This window comes from Eumetopias jubatus, unplaced genomic scaffold, assembly GCF_037043125.1.
Source record: "Eumetopias jubatus isolate StellerSeaLion01/CBP00866 unplaced genomic scaffold, mEumJub1_p1.0 scaffold_4, whole genome shotgun sequence".
NCBI classification, from domain to species: Eukaryota; Metazoa; Chordata; class Mammalia; order Carnivora; family Otariidae; genus Eumetopias; species Eumetopias jubatus.
This window is the reverse complement of record NW_028274810.1, coordinates 127,728,504-127,745,158: the sequence shown is the minus strand read 5'-3', so window position 1 is coordinate 127,745,158 and position 16,655 is coordinate 127,728,504. Positions and strand designations below refer to the sequence as shown.

At 33.3% G+C, this 16,655-nt stretch overlaps 1 protein-coding gene across 5 annotated transcripts in view; it reads right to left on the bottom strand.

Annotated features, from left to right (window-relative positions):
• The window catches only part of TAF2 (TATA-box binding protein associated factor 2), an 83,259-nt gene that overhangs the window by 45,949 nt on the left and 20,655 nt on the right, over positions 1-16,655 (bottom strand). For all 5 annotated transcript variants that reach the window (XM_028090856.2, XM_028090857.2, XM_028090858.2 and 2 more), the window contains 11 exons: positions 15,360-15,591; positions 13,054-13,238; positions 11,668-11,781; positions 10,442-10,541; positions 8,765-8,850; positions 6,212-6,347; positions 4,823-4,977; positions 4,028-4,142; positions 3,567-3,676; positions 1,599-1,664; positions 165-417 (listed from right to left, as the gene is read on the bottom strand). In XM_028090856.2, coding sequence (XP_027946657.1) covers positions 165-417; positions 1,599-1,664; positions 3,567-3,676; positions 4,028-4,142; positions 4,823-4,977; positions 6,212-6,347; positions 8,765-8,850; positions 10,442-10,541; positions 11,668-11,781; positions 13,054-13,238; positions 15,360-15,591 — 1,552 coding nt within the window. The remainder of the gene's footprint in view (positions 1-164; positions 418-1,598; positions 1,665-3,566; positions 3,677-4,027; positions 4,143-4,822; positions 4,978-6,211; positions 6,348-8,764; positions 8,851-10,441; positions 10,542-11,667; positions 11,782-13,053; positions 13,239-15,359; positions 15,592-16,655) is intronic.

Sequence of the window (16,655 nt, the reverse complement as noted above, 5' to 3'; positions counted from 1 at the left end):
TTCACATCAGTCTTATTAGACACATTTGGAAAAAAGTTTTCAAGGGACCACCTACCAAGTAAAATTAAAGACTATGGCCAATGTTAATTCGTTTTCAGAGTTTTTTGGGTTTTGTTTTTAAATATGCCGTAGTCGCGTTTTCTTTCTACTAGGCATCATCTCACCTTTGCGAGGCAGAAGCAGGCGGACATTCTCACTCGGTAGAAACACTGCTCTTGTTCTAAGATGTCAGTGAGCGCAAGGCGAGAGGCTGGCGTGGGGAACTTCTCCAAGGCCAGAATGGATTCCTGCTGTGCAACGACATCTCTCTCGTAGCGGAGCTGGTACTGCCACATGAAATCAGCTTGCTCAAACTCCACTTTCCTCAGCACTGACATATCCGGGTCTATTCTTATCCACAGCAAAGGGGAATCCGCACTGAAAGAAAATACAATCTTCTTTTTAATTTGTTTCAATTTTATATATTTATAAAATAAAAACAAAGCATTTATTAAATAGATTCTCTTCTCTACGCAATATTCAAGACTGCCTGAACTTTTACTGTATTCATTTTTTTAATCACACTGACACCATTCTCATTATGTTTAATGTATTTCAACTTTCTCACAACAGCTCCTCTTTATTAATCTTGCTTAAAAGATCCTCAGGGATAAGAAGACAGTTGTCACAAAGAAATTCCATCTGAAAATTTTACTTCAGGGATTTTGATTTGTAATTATGTGATGTGAAAAAAAAGAATGAGATCAAATTTCTTCATTTCATGGCCTATAGCCTGACTGTGGCTATAAATGCCATCATTTCTTGGAATCAATCTGTGACTAAGAAATGAATTTATTTCAAAATTAATTTGTTTAACTGATTTTTAATAGTGTTTTTTTTAATGTTAGATTCATGATCATCTTTCGCAAACAGCAAGTTCTGAAATCATAATTCAGAGGCATATCATGAATTTATCCTCCCATACTTGTGAAAGTAACTTGCACAGTTTAAAAAATCTAGTCTATGTCAACACCATCATCAAAAGAATATTACCTGAACTACTACTTTAATTCACCAAATACTAGTGGGTGCTTACTACAGGTAAGGCACTTGATATGGAAAAAGTACATAAATGGTATATAAACAGCAGTAATACTTGGCAACCAAGCTAGTAATTACATGTTTTATAAAAAAATACACAGGCACAATATGGATGAGCAAAATGAAGTCTGAGCTATAGTATTTTTTAAAGATGAAACACTGCCAATCAGTAAATATTACCACATAAAATTTAGAACAGTGATATTTAAATTGTATTTTGAAAGCACAGGGAGCCTCAAAGTGCCCTGAAGCCTTGTCCAAAGACAAAAAGAATCTGTATTATCTGAGAGCTCCCTAGAAATACAGACTATCAGGACCCACTAGAACGTACTAGATCAGAAATTGCATTTTAAGAAGATCTGCAAGTGACACACTATAGTTTGAGAAACACTGCATTTCTATGGACTTTCAAAGTTTTAAAAGCAGCAATTTCAACACATTTACGTACTTTTAGATGTGCATAACAAGACACATGAGAATGCATAGATTATATCCTTTAACTCAAGTAACTAACTTACTCCATCGCAGAAAGATCCATGTCAACTTCTTCTCCATTCATCAGTGGAATTTTTTTCTTTTTATTCCTACATTTAGGGAAAAGTTAAGTTTACAAACCGTGACATTTCCAATTCTGAAAGGAGATAAAGAACAGTTGAAGCTCAAAATAAAAATTTCAGGCAACGCTGTAAAACAGCTTGAGGAAGAAGGGATAGTGAATGTAATGAAATTTAAACACACAAAAAAATCTATTTTGAAGCTGAAGGGAATGAAGTCAATGGTACTGAAATGTCTTCCTGATCAAAGTTTAAGAAAAAGCAAAAATATTTAACTAAATGCCAGGTTAAAACATAGATGTACTTCCAAGAACTGGTAAGCTGCAATTTTATTCAAAAAAGACTGATCTAGCAACAAAGAAATCCTTTATAAAAAAACTGAAAAAATAACCAGGCCTGAAATGAGACATGAATTATTCTGAACATGTGCTCTATGTGCAAGGAGCTGTCCCATATGAAATGAGGTATGTGATTAACTATAATACATCTTAACAGTATTAATTAACACATACAACTAGTTAATATGAAAAAGATTTAGGATAAGCCCCCCAAAAAGCAACTGCTTCCATGCAAATTACTCTTTTTTTTATTATGTTATGTTAATCACCATACATTACATCATTAGTTTTTGATGTAGTGTTCCATGATTCATTGTTTGCATATATCATAAAATCTACTGGATATACACTAAAAACCTGGGTGACTACAAATTAAAATAGGAACAGAGAACAGTCTTCCTATGTTCCTCACACCAAAGAACACCCAAAGGACATACTGTTACTACAGAGAAAAAACCCTGAGGAAATGTTATGAAAAAGAGTGGCAATCAGATGTTCCCAATTTCTAAGGTAGACAGAACAAAAGGAAAGGGAAATTTCAGCCTGAACTAAGAAAGAATTTTTGCAGAGGAAAAACGGTTTCAGGGAAATTTCGGAATCAAGTTTCTGAAGGCCGTCAAAATCAACTGACATCCCCATCTGTCTGACATGACCTCAATCTAGTCATGAGTATAAACCTTCTGTTCCTGAAGTTTTGATATACTATACAAACCTCCAGCGAAGCACAAAAATGTTCCCATCTTTCACTATTCAGAATACATGCTAATGGCTGAGTTAAACAATAGTGGTAAAGAAAAAATATACTACATAGAAGATGAACGGTTGAACATTTTTTAAGGAAAATGACAATGTGCTGTCTTGAAAGACAACAAGGATGTTTTTTAAGGGGCACCTGGCTGGCTCAGTTGGAAGAGTATGCAACTCTTAATCTTGGGGTCATGAGTTCGAGCTCCATGTTGGGTGTAGGATTACTTAAAATAAATGAATAAAGGGGCACCTGGCTGGCTTAGTTGGAGGAGCATGTGACTCTTGATCTCAGGGTCGTGAGTTCGAGCTCCATGTTGGGTACAGAGATTACTTAAATAAATAAAATTAAAACAAAAAAAAGAATGTTTTGTAAAGACATGGTGAAACAGAGAAAAGGAGAAAGACATAGTAAAGAAAATGCAGCGGCTTTTTATGACATGTATTCAGCTCCTTCCTTTATATTCAATGATCATTTCCCCAATATTTACTATAGGTATTAATCCAATGACATTAACAACAACAAACCTAAGCAATTTGCCTTCAATTTTTCCTGGCTCCAAAAAAAATCAAACTTCTATTCCACCTACCCTGACCCTACAAAATAAAGATTATTAAACCTAAATCTAAATTTTTAAATTAATTCAAAAAATAAAATGTTGTCAAGAAAAACAAATAAAGAATATTTGGTAATATCAACTTGAAGCAGAAGGATGAAAAAAAGATACCAGATAACATGATCTCTACTTGAAACTTAGGTATATATTAGGATTTCTATTTTGGCATTTTAATCTGTGAGACTTATAGTTTAATTATCAACTACAGTTTAAAGTTATGATTTAATGCCTACCTTCTGCTTTTAGAATGACAGGGAATATCATGCTTAAGGCTGTTTTCTTCAATTTGCAACGTATGATTGAAGGATCCATCTAACTCCTGCACTGTCACTTTAAGTGGTCCCTTTAAAAGAAACAGTGTTCAAAGATAATGCTAGGAAAACACCATATACGTATTCTTATGTGTACAGGTATATATTTCAAGATATAAAATAGCACTACAGAAGATGTGTGTCTGGGGACACAGAGAGGTAGCTGGTGCCAAAGGAGGGGAGAACTGGGATAATGTGTCCCCCGGAATCTCCACCATAACCTCGTCACTGACCCGTCACTGACACTTGGTGTTTTCTCAATTTCAACCTCTGCAAACAAATTCTCATTATGAAACTTCTAACCAGCTCTCCACCCATAAGCCCTTCCTACATTGAAAGTGGGAAGAAAGCAGTACAAAAGGCCATTTTGGAAAAAATCTTACCACGTATTTCTGAGTTCCCGGAGATGTATAATCTTGCTTTATTTCTAATTCCAAAACATTTCGTTTTCTGTTAAATGCAAAACTTCCATAAAATTTTACCACTCCACTCTGGTCTCTGAAGAATTGTAAAGGAATTTTTGCATATTGACATGAATATGTACCAAACAAAATAAATGACTCATTATAGTAGGTGATAACTTTCAGACGCATTCTCACCAGTTCAAGGCCTGAGAGCACACTTCAGGGTAAACCAGGTGGCAAAGTATTCAAAATTTTTGTGAAAAGTGTTTCCCCATATTTAAACAAAATTTCTGAAACATTAATAAATTTGTGTTTTGAAAGAAGCAAAACCACTCCACTGGGTTATTAATATAATAGTGCTTTGATATGAAAAAAATGTAAAAATTGAAAAGTTCCCAGATACCACTTAAGTTGTGCCAACCCCTAACCACATCTAAAAGCCACCAGACCACTGCATCTTACAAGTAATCCTGCAGGCCTGTCTGGTGGATTATTTACCTCCCCACCATTAAGCCTACTGCTATATTCACACACTAACAAGTAATTCAAAATATGCCAAATTTTACAAGCATAAACATGTATCTGTGTGAATCTCAATGATTAATAGGCACCTTAGCAGAAATGATTTACAGTTCCTAGTTATTTCTACTACTATTTAGCAACTTAAATAGTTCTTCTCCTTTGGTCTTCCAAATCTTTCTTTTTCCTCCTTTCCCTGACACATATAACCTTATTCCCTTCCCCTCCTCGTTGAGCGGCTACTGAAAAGGATACACCCACTGCTTTATTAAAGGCTGGATGTCTTTGCCAGAGACATTTGAGATGGATTTCAAAAACCCAGATGTGGAAACCAACATCTGACTCCACATATGTGACTGGAACTTCTGTGATGAAGCAGTACTAGCCAAACTTAACAGTTTATTGAAAACCTATAAGGATGAAAGTTATCATTTAAGTAAGTTTGTATGACATAATATACATTGTTTTCAATTCCGTACTATACCCACACTTTGCATATGACTTTACTAGATAGTCAATTACAAAGATAATAATTTCACATCTTACTATATAGGTGGATCTAGTTAAAGACTATTAGCAATAAAAGCATGCAAAGATTTAAACAGCCACATATAAAACTATTCTTCCTCAAAACACAATTCAATTTCAATAATGTCCTGGCCAAACAATGAACACGGTTTTTAAGGATTATAATAACAATAATATATAATACCTATAATTTATTGAATCATGAGCTTTACAAAGAAACTAAACATTTAGCAAGTTGAGAACACTCACTAAGACTTATACAACTCGGGGTGCCTGGGTGGCTCAGTTGTTAAGCATCTCCCTTCGGCTCAGGTCATGATCCCAGGGTCCTGGGATCAAGCCCCGCAACAGGCTCCCTGCTCAGCGGAAAGCCTGCTTTCCCTCTCCCACTACCCCTGCTTGTGTTCCCTCTCTCGCTGTCTCTCTTTGTCAAATAGATAAATAAAATCTTTAAAAAAAAAAAAAAGACTTATACAACTCTGCAAAGTTTCTTTATGGACCATCTCTCATTTAGTATTTCTCCACTCTAAAGGTAAGGTGAAGGACAGAAAGATTAAAGAAACTTAACTTTAAGGCAAATATAAAATGCTTTAAAAAACTATTAAAAAGTTATTTTTCACTCACCTGTAAGAATATTATCAATGGAAAAAAAATAGCTGAACATTTACAACACATCTTGTTTCTAATGCCTCAACCACTCTATCTCAACTATTTACAACAAAACTTGCTTAAAATATATGGTAGAATTTAATAGTAGCAAAAATAAACATCTTTTAGATAGGTTTTTCTTCTATTAAAAACACTCTAAGTGGCAGTTCAACCTTAATATTTTAAATAATGAACACAAAATCATATGTACAAATAGGTTCTACTTTCATCTCCACATTCTAATTTTATATCCATGACAATCGAGCATTAAATGGGTAAAGTATTGATACTTATTCTACATCTGAGGAAACACAAACAAAAAGCACAGGTTACTTAGTGAGCAAACAGCTAATTAGTAACAGAATACCTCCAGAGGCCCTGACTCCTATTCTACAAAATAGCATTCAGATTATACATATGGAATGTATCTTTCTCTACAACTGTTAAGTCCTTCACTTTAATACTTACTTGTAGCATGAATTCCATACTGATCCTATTTTCAATCAATCTCATCACCAGGTGAGCTTTACACTGAAACATAGTGTAATATTCCCAAGAAAGCGTATGTGGATGCTTTATTGAAAAGTGGAGATGAGATGCCGGACTAAAAACATAAACAGCTATACTTAGTAAAACAAATTTGTATTAAATAAACAGTAAGTTTCATGGCCACATCATAATATAAGTCAGTAATTTCTTAGCATGAGATCAACACAAGTAGGAAACTTCTTAAAATAAATGTAACTGGAAGAAAATTATAAAGTTTCATGAAAAAACATAAAGGAAAATTATAATAAAAACACATGCCAAGCTCCCAGATAAGAACAGTGTCAATATTTTAGTGCTCTCCAAATTCATCATTATAACTAATGTAATTCTAAACAATATCCCAAGGTTAAACCATACACACACAAAAACAGTCCAGGTGCATTACATATCAAAAACAATTATAAAAGTACCAGAAGAAAAGAAGGAAAAAAATTTCTTGTCCTAATTCTAGGGCAGGAAAAATCTTGCTATAAATAAATAAATCAATCCAGGGGACAAAGACCAGACTATGTAAAAATTTTAAATTCTGAAATGATGAAAGAGATCATCAGTAAATTAAAAGAAAGGTACAGTCTAGTAAAAAAAAAAAATTATGACATATATGAATGTTTAAGGTGTTTAAAATTTTTCACTATTTTAAATAATGCTGTAGTGAATGTCTTTTTACACATGTGCAAGTATTTCTGTATGGCAAATGTCTAGAAGTACAATTTCTATATGACAACATAGCTAGAAATACAACTACTGAATCAAAATCATCTATTTTAAACGTTTGATTGGTACCAACAAATTACCCTTCAAAATCACTGTACCAAATTACACTCTCACAATCAATGTGTAAGGGTAGTCATTATACTTCTTTAAAAACATGGCATTGAAATTTAAAATATTTGTTGATAGTTACACAGTAATATGTATATGATTGAACTACATTTGGTAATGCCATACATAAATAAAGGCATGGGGAAAAAAAAGATCATGGCTATCTCCAAGAAGAACTGGTGGGAGGGAGGTATATTGCTTCCAGACCTTTTTTTTTTTCTTTCCCTTTAAAAATTAAACATACAAGACTAAATAAATGGGCAGAACCAAAGTAGAAGCATTTAGTGTAAAAAATATTTACATACCATGGTAATGCTCTAATTATATGCTGGGAAACTGCCATACAGCAGGCAGTCAGAAGAAGAAAGTGAAAGAACTAATATTTATGAAACTTGATCTCAAGTAATCCTCACAACCAACCTGGTCAAGGACTATCACTGTCATTTTATAAATTAAAACACATATACAGAAAGGTTATGTGATAGATCACAAAAATAACAAACAAAATCCATGTTTGTCTAACCCCAAATTTCTATGCTTTCCCATGAACTTACTCTTGTCTTGGTAACCATGCTACAACAAAGAAAAGGCTGCTGGTTATACAACTTCAAATTTCTTAACCTCTCTGGTGCTTTTAGACATTTGGACAGCCTGGTTAATCCTATAGGTCCCCTTTTGAGAAACTGCTAACATATGCACAAAATAAAATACATAGAATTACAAAGTAAACCAATTATAATGAAATGCAGTTATAAAAATATTAAAAATTATGATATGCCAATACATATGCTAGCTTATTAAGGCATTAAATAACAAGATCTGGCAGTGGTCTATTATAGTAATATTGAGGTGGTGATAAGTGCAGAGTATTTCAAAATATCTGCTAATAATTATAACGCGACAGGAAAAGATCTATGATTTCTACTGCTGACAAAGTCATAGCACATTGTCTTTTGCCTACATTCATAATTAAGGAAAATATAAAATGTCAGGTAATGATTAGTGAAAATACAGAAAAACTTTCCCATCCATTCCAATCCATATTCCTCTAGGGAATCCATGGACACTAGAACAAACGAGACTGCCTGCTGGTACTGTTATTTTACTGTAGTGGCTGTCTTCTTTACAGGGACTTGCTACACAACAGAAAAACAGAAAGGGAAAGAAAGAAGAGAAGGAAGGTAGAAAGGGAGGGAAGTAAAAGGAAAGAAGGGAAAAAGCAAAGAGTAAGTGTCTAGGTAGGTGACCATTCAGATAAACAGGTATAGGCAGGATGTCCTGAAGTTGAAATCATCTACATACACTTAAAAAAATAACTGGTGGTCCGTAAGCAAATTATTTGTTTCCATTATTTTTAAACTTTTCTAAGAACAGTACAATATACTAGCATCTGGAAATTAGCATGGAAAAGAGTAAAGCCTTATATTTTTTGAGAGTCTTTCTTTAATGTTTAAATCCATTTGTAGCCATCACATGCAGTAAAAACAGTAAAGTAAGGAAAAGAGTAATGAGAGTATTACCAGTATTTGTGGCTTCAATATTATTACATACTATTATTTTGGCCTGTGTGGGCCTCAGTACACATCCCAAGTAATCCTGAAAGACTGAACCCATAATACAAGGTTTATAACCTCTGAACAACAGACATACTTATCTTTCTCTTTGCCTCCACCAAATATGGGATGTAGTAAAACTCCACCTGTTTTTAGTTCATACGCCACTATTTTGTCTAGCTCCTAAAAAAGATAAAAATAGAGGAGTCAGTGAAAATTTCTTTATGTATCAAATTTTAGAACTGAACTGTGATTTATTTCCTGGAATCAAAATGTAAACTTCTTAAAATAAATTAGATGTATTTATAAAGTAGTTTATGTTCTTATAAACAAAACAGACTACACAGCTGGCTCAATAATACAACCAAAAAGCCTTATCTCCTTTGTGACTTCAGGGATGGCCAGCAGCCTGCCAATTTTTCCTAATGGCTCTTCCCAACCTTCTCTGACCTGTGTTCCAAGTTCATTTGTTCCTTCTCTGCTGTTTGTTTCTGGTAGAGGATTTAGACAAGTAAAAAGAAATGGAGATAAAATTATGTCAGGAATCTACCCTTTTAAAACTTCTTCAATCTTCTCTAATGTGACATAGATCAAAGTGAAAAAAAAAGTTTAAGGGAAAAAAAGACAACAGAACTGTTTAAATAATACATAAGCAGTATACAGAAGTAGCAAAAATCATAGTGAAGTGGTTAAAAACCAGGTTTGAATTCTGGCTCTACTACTTACTGAGTAACTTTGGTCAAATAATTTAACCTCTCTGTGCTTCAGTGTCCTCATTTGTAAAATGGGGGGTAGTAACAGGGTAGTTAGGAAGATCAATACAGTTAATATTTGTAAAATGTTTACAGTAGTTCCTGAAACACTGTAAGTGCTATATGTTATCTTTTCCCTTCATTAATAGTTTTTGAAATGAAGAACGGACTCTTCCAGTTTAGATGTATAAATTCTTTTATGGTTCTAGATGTTTGCAATCCTTTACAATTATTTTTTGGCTTACTTGAGTTTACATTTGGATGACGAAGATACATAAAATGAGAAAACGGGAAGACGGAGGGGTCTCTTTCATAAAGATATTAAAGGTCGAAATTTTTCCACTTGAGAAGGAGTTAAGCACGAGATGAGTAAAATGTGTACGTACATGAACAGAAAGGGCTAGGCAAAATACAGCTGATTTTTTTTCTTTTCGGCCAAATCTTTAAATAATAGGAAAAAGACGTGACAATGACAGAGAACATAAATGCACTGAAGGACTAGCCAGCATATAATAAGCACTTACTATGTACAAGGCACCATGCACATCACATGTTCAATGATGTCTCATAATCCCCAACTACTCTCCTTATAAAGATGACTTAGAAAGATTAACCAAAGTCACAAAGCTTTAAATGTATGAGGCAGACTGAAAAGCAATCTGACTCCAGAAGCTGGGTTCTAAGTCTAAACAAATGTAGGAAGCACAGAGTTATATTATGAATGCCTACTACAAGGAGCTTGGATATATCTAAGGACTAATTTGATGTTGAAGGAACTTAAATACTCTCTTGATTATTAGCAAAAAAGTCTTTGGAAGTCAACACTGACAATGGAACTAGATAAAACAGACCATTAGTCTTTCTCAGTAAAGAGATATTTCATTTTGCTAGGAAAAATTAGACACTTTCAAATGACAGTATTTTACAATTATGAAAAGTAAAGGTCAAGTGACTTGTGAATCAGGAGAACACTAACATGTCTTGTTGACTTCTAAACGGGTAATGGATCTGGCTGTTTTTACCTCTTTAATCCAATGGCGGTATTCATTAACACCAAAAGTTTTTTTCATCCAAAGTCCATAAATATAGCCAGAAATTCCCTTCAGTACCCATTCATCAGACCTATGCAAAAAGTCAAAATATATTCTTTTAATCATAAAAATTCTCTTAATCATAAACAATTTAATCATAAAAATTTTCAGATAAGGCCAAAGAGGGTAACAGAACACATTATGTGTGCTTTTATGCATTCTTAAAATAAATGAAAAATAATTTGAAAAATGTATTAACAAAATATTTGGTTTAACCACTTCCAATGAGTTCTACTTACCAATTACACCTTCCTCACCTCTACTTTCCAGCCTTATTTCATGTAATGTCCCTATGTTTGCGCTGCTTCCTTCCTGGCTAACTCTGTCCATACTGTCTATATCCAAGGAAATACTTGCCCAAAGCCAGGACTGTACTGCTCAATTTTTAAAGTTCACATTTGCCAATCCCATGAATAATTATCAATGGGATTCCAAGATCTAAAGTTTAATTACTTATTTTTGATTTTTCAAGAGGAAAGGGAATTAATACCATTCATTCATCTATTCATTCACATACTTATCCATTCATTCATTCATTTATTCAAACATGTTGCCTACCATGTTCCAGGCACTGTTCTTCACTGAAACTATGTTATTCTGGAAAAATTACAAATCAAGAGGACTTACCCTCTGCCAACAAAAAAGAAAAAGAAACCAACAGATATTCATATACTACATATAGCACAGAATGGTCACAAAAATAAATTATAATCTTAAGGGAGTTTCATGTATTTCTCCGAATTCATCTCAAATTAATCAAAAAAATTAAGTGTTCTTATCTCTTACTTCTTTCGAGTATATTAGTACAAAGTTAAACACTAACAGGAAAATCCCTACATCATTATCACTATTGTAGAAGACTGTTATTTTGCCTTATACATGATCTTGAACATTACCAGTTACATTCTAACTACAGTTTTCTGCATATTCAATGCCTTATATCTACAGTATTCATTCAGTTTTCTAAGAAATTGTTATCAAAATTCTTTTAAAAACTATAGAACTATAGTGAATTAATAGCCAAAAATCTGGGATGAAATTTATACTCATTACTTTTCTCTAAATATACAGAGAGAAAAGAAAATACGGGAAAAGAAAACAAAAACAAACTTTCCCAATTCTTTATCTCAGTAGTTGTAAACTATGAAATTACTCACCAAGACATTCTGGATATGAAACATCCAAAAAACTGCTGTGCCAAGGACTGGGCTAAACACCTTCTAGTCAGAGGTGTCTCATCTATAATCATGGCACTATGTAAGAGATTTGTGCTGGAATTTAAAAGAAGAGACAGTTAATAATTATAACCAAGAAATAAACAATGATTCAATCAAAATAAAATAATCACACTTTTAAAATAATAGAATTCAAGTTCGACATAAAAGAGAGAAAACAGAACATTCTTCCAAAAGCTTTCACATCTTTTCAAAATTTAGGTGCAATCCATAATCTTAATTAACTTTTGCCTAAAGTAAGGACTGTAGTGTTTCCCATTGATTTCCGTGAAAAATATAAGTATCTTTTTCTGGAAGAAGGGGAAATTACCATTAGCCTGAAATGGCTTTGTTCATCAGAAACTGATCCTCCTATGAAGGGCTCTTCTAATTTCAAAAACCTTTTCCCAATAATAACTATTATTTTTTTAAGATTTTATTTGAGAGAGAGAGAGAGTGCGCACAAGCAGGGGCAGAGGGAGAGGGAGAGGGAAAAGCAGACTCCCCTGTTGAGCAGGGAGCCCGATGCAGGGCTCAATCCCAAGACCCTGGGATCACAACCTGAGTCAAAGGCAAACGCTTAACTGACTGAGCCACCCAGGCGCCCCCAATTTTTTTTTTTTTTTTTAAAGTAAGCTCTACACACAATGCAGGGCTTGAACTCACAACCTCAAGATCAAGAGTCACATGTGCTACCAACTGAGCCAAGCAGGCACCCCTATGAATTTTTTGTGCCCCATTGTTTACTTTCAAATACACTGACCCATAAGATCTTTCTAACATACTCCAGAGAATACAGGGGCAACAGTATTATTCCCCTTTTACAGATGAAAAAATTTAGGCCCCGAAAGGATAAAATGATTGAACCTAAGGCATAAAATTTATAAATCTGGAACTTCCCAAGGAAGGCAAGAAGGTAAGGCAGGAAGAGAAAGAAAAAAATGTTTTCTTTCTTTTATAATTGGCAAAAAAATTTCTGACATCAGTAAATTTTAAATGATTTAGGAAAAAAAAAACCCATTAGACATCCATTATATAACTTGTATGATTTTTTTTAAATGCATAAGCAGAAGAAACTAAAAAAAAATCTGTAAAACATCTCTATTAGTTATATCTGGATGAAAGTAACAGAAGTGTTTTGGGTCACTTGGAAATTTTCTTTTTTATGTTTTTCTACATTTTGAATTTTTAAAACATTAGATTTTCTACAAAACCAACCATATTTAATTTAAAGGAAAAAGCTTTGAAACATATCTTAAAATTAATCACAAAATAACCTGTTTTCATATCATTACCCTCATTTGGGCATTTCAAATCTTAAATACCAACCTAAAAATGCTCATGGAAGCATAAGCAGCCACTTCAACATAAGCCTCATCAATGAATACAGTCTTAAAACAGGAGTATGGGTATCGACATGTAAGAATTTCTTCATAAAATTCAAAAACTTCATGAAGATATGATGTAGTATGTTTAAGTAATGGAAGAAGCTGAGGTAAACAAAAATGAGTAACCTGAAAATAAAAAGCAGGGAAGAAAATCATTAAAAGCAAATGTTACCTTTAGTATTTTAAATTTCCTAAATGTCTCAATTATAAGGAAAACTTCATTCATATAAATCCTTTTAACAAATTCATGGCAATGAGGGAAAATGCTAGTGTGATATTAGTGATTACTAACTATGTTTACAAAATATTCATTGTACTTGAAAATTAAATTCATGATGGATTATAAATCTGTGAAATGCTTAGATCCAATGAAATTACAACTTTGGTTCCAAATTAAAATGCCTTCTCCATAAGCATACAAAACAAGAAAGATTTAAATTTTCAAGGCTTATTACAAATCCACCTTTGATTCATAAATATCTTACCTAGTGAATACTGTACTTGTCATAGTCCTATGCATAGTCCTATGCATACCATCTCATCCCACATTATGATTCTGTGCCAAATGAATGGCATCAACAATGACAGAGATCACTCTATTTAGAAGGACCTAGAGTAAGGTTTCATGCTGGAGATTAAATCTGAGCTAATCTTTTTGAATTGGACAAAAGTTTGATAGGAATGAAGAGGTAAAAAGAACATCTCAAACAAAGTCAAAACAGAAATATGGTATGGTCAGGAAAATCTAAGTAACTATATCAAATATAACAAACAAACAGGGAAGTAATGGAGAAAAAAGCTCGAAAGGAAAATTAGGGCCAAATTCTAGAAGATCCTGAAAGTCATACTAAAGAGTTCTGATTGTTGCAGGATTGTGGAAGCAAGGAAAGTTTTTAATGTATGATAAAAATTCTTCTTCTAACAGTGTTAGAACAGGTTAGAGACTAACATACATGGGTGATGGGGATCTATGTATGATTAATAGTCAAGGGCCCAAAGTGCATCATAATTAGCACTCCTCTTGCTAGACAAACAAAACCCAAAATACCATTCATCAGAAAAGATTCATGTTTAGAAAAACCTACGTGATAGCAAATCTGATAATAAAGTAGAAACTATTTACTTGAGACAGAGAAAGACTAAGTAGGCTCTAAGTATTCAAGAAAAATACTTCTTAACTATCATTTACCTTTCTCCCAACCAATGGCTTGGAGCGGGGGAAAAAAAATCTTCCAAAATACAAAGTAGGTACTAATCAAATGTTGATTTAACAGCTAACCACTAACCAAAGATAATAAAATTCTCTGCCAATCTTATCAGCAAATATACTTTTAAGAGTCATTATCAAGCCAGCAAAAGCAAAACCATTCATAAAATATCCTGAATATTTTCCATAAGTGACTTTATAAATCTTGTGAATTTCAGGAAAGCAAATATAAGAACAGACTGAGGAGCTTACTGACAGTCTAAACCTAACTGCCCTCAATTTTTGCTCGCATAACAGAAATACCATTGAGACATACATGGTCACATGTGTATCTTAGCTTTAAACTAAGAAATAAAAAATCTAAAATTGAAAATGTTAGGGACCAAGAGTAAATAAAAAGAGATTCACTCAAATGTTACTTTAAACAGGTACAGAAGTAGAGAGGGTCAATAACCAATACAATACTTCCTAAACACCAGAAGTATCATCCTTAGGGAGGCCTAAAAGCACTACTTGGTCTGCCAATTAATATACGATTTATGGCAAGATATGAGATGGAAGACAACAGCAAGCCTTCATGAGTGTGCTGACTAGAATTCTAAACTCACCTTCAGCCTTATCTTTCTTCCTCTGTATATGCTGAAGTGAGAACAAATCTTGTTCTTTAATTTTGAAATTGTAATATTTCAGATTCCAGAGATGGGACTATAACATTCATAAACATATGCCAAACAAAAAGAGGACACTAATACAAAGTATTTACATAAATCAACTCATATTCTAATCAAGGTACCCTTGAAACTCCTTTGGAACTCCAAGCTCTCTGTTGAAAAAAAATTTAAAACTTTAATATAACATTTTGAAAGGAATTCAAGAATTCAAATCATTAAATATATCAGATAAGGAATCCTTTTCTCTCTAGTGATATTCTGGATAATTGAAAAAAGAGTTAGGAAAAACTCAGTATTTCATTACTATCCTTCCTTTTATCAGGGGTGAAAGGCTGGGAGGAGAAAGGAGCAAGAAGCTTTATGACTTACCTCGTGCATATATGGATCTACAAGTATTTCAAAAGGTCCAATGGCCAAAGAGATATTTGATGCAGCTGTTGGAATGGTAAGCATGTAATGAAAGGTCTTCTTCCTCATGTCATGGGTATACACTGTCTCCACCAAATCTCCATTGGAAACAGCCACCATTGCGGCATCTACTGTAAATTCTAATTTCCATGTACATAATTCAGAGTATGAATCAACACACGGGAACCAAAATCTAGGAAAAAATATCAACAGCATAAAAAAAAATAGTGAAAGTGTAACTTACGTTGTTTCCCCCACTTATAAGTTATTCTAACATTTACAGAATATGTGCAAAAAGAAACTTCAGCTATTTGCCTACTGAAGCTTTTTACTGTGTAACTTGAAAGAATCTGATTAAAGATAGAAACTTTTCGCCAAATACTATTTGGCAATATGAAGAAAATATAGCATATGATGCTGCCAGTTCAAATACTCAAAAAAGAGATAAGCAATTCCTAGCTCTGAACTTTTAACTTAAAAATTATTTTCACTTGCATATTCTTAAGTCAGTTTTTATGCAGTATTCATTTCCACAAACTAAAAAACCCTATAATAAAGTTTAAAAGAACACAATATTCAGAATCTGATCCATAAGTTAGCTCTGTTTTGGAGAACGGGATGCACTGTGTTAATTCAAATAGTGCTAGTAAAGCCAGACATAATATTTCTGTAATACTTTCTTTCAAGACCAGGTTTTACTACCTGCCAGGGTCTGTACCTGATACTGCAACACAAAGAAGTATAAGACATCATCCTTGGCTTGAAAGAGTTAATAATTTTAGGAATATTAATAATAATCTGAAGACACTATGCATACTATAATATTTCAATAACACAAAGTGAGCTATTGAGCTCTCGGAATGAACTACAATTAAACACAACAATGAAGGTAAATCTCACTACCATACTATTGAACTTTTCTGTTCAGATATAAAGAGCATAATGCATAATTTCCATTCATATAAAGTTCAAAAGCAGGTGTAATTAAGCTGTGGTATTTTAGAAACCAGAACAGTGGTTAACCTTGGACAGGAGGACAGCAGATGAGCAAGTAGTGAATGAAAATGGGTAGAAGGGGGATTCTACAATGCTGGTGATGTTCTTTTCCTTGATGTGTGAATTTATATAGGTTTGTTCACTTGTGAAAATTCAGTGAACTTTTACTTACAGTTTGTGTAATTTTCTGTATGCTATTTTACTTCAGTATAAAGTTAAAAAATAAAGAATTGAGATGATTTTAGAAATCTCTTTTCTGAG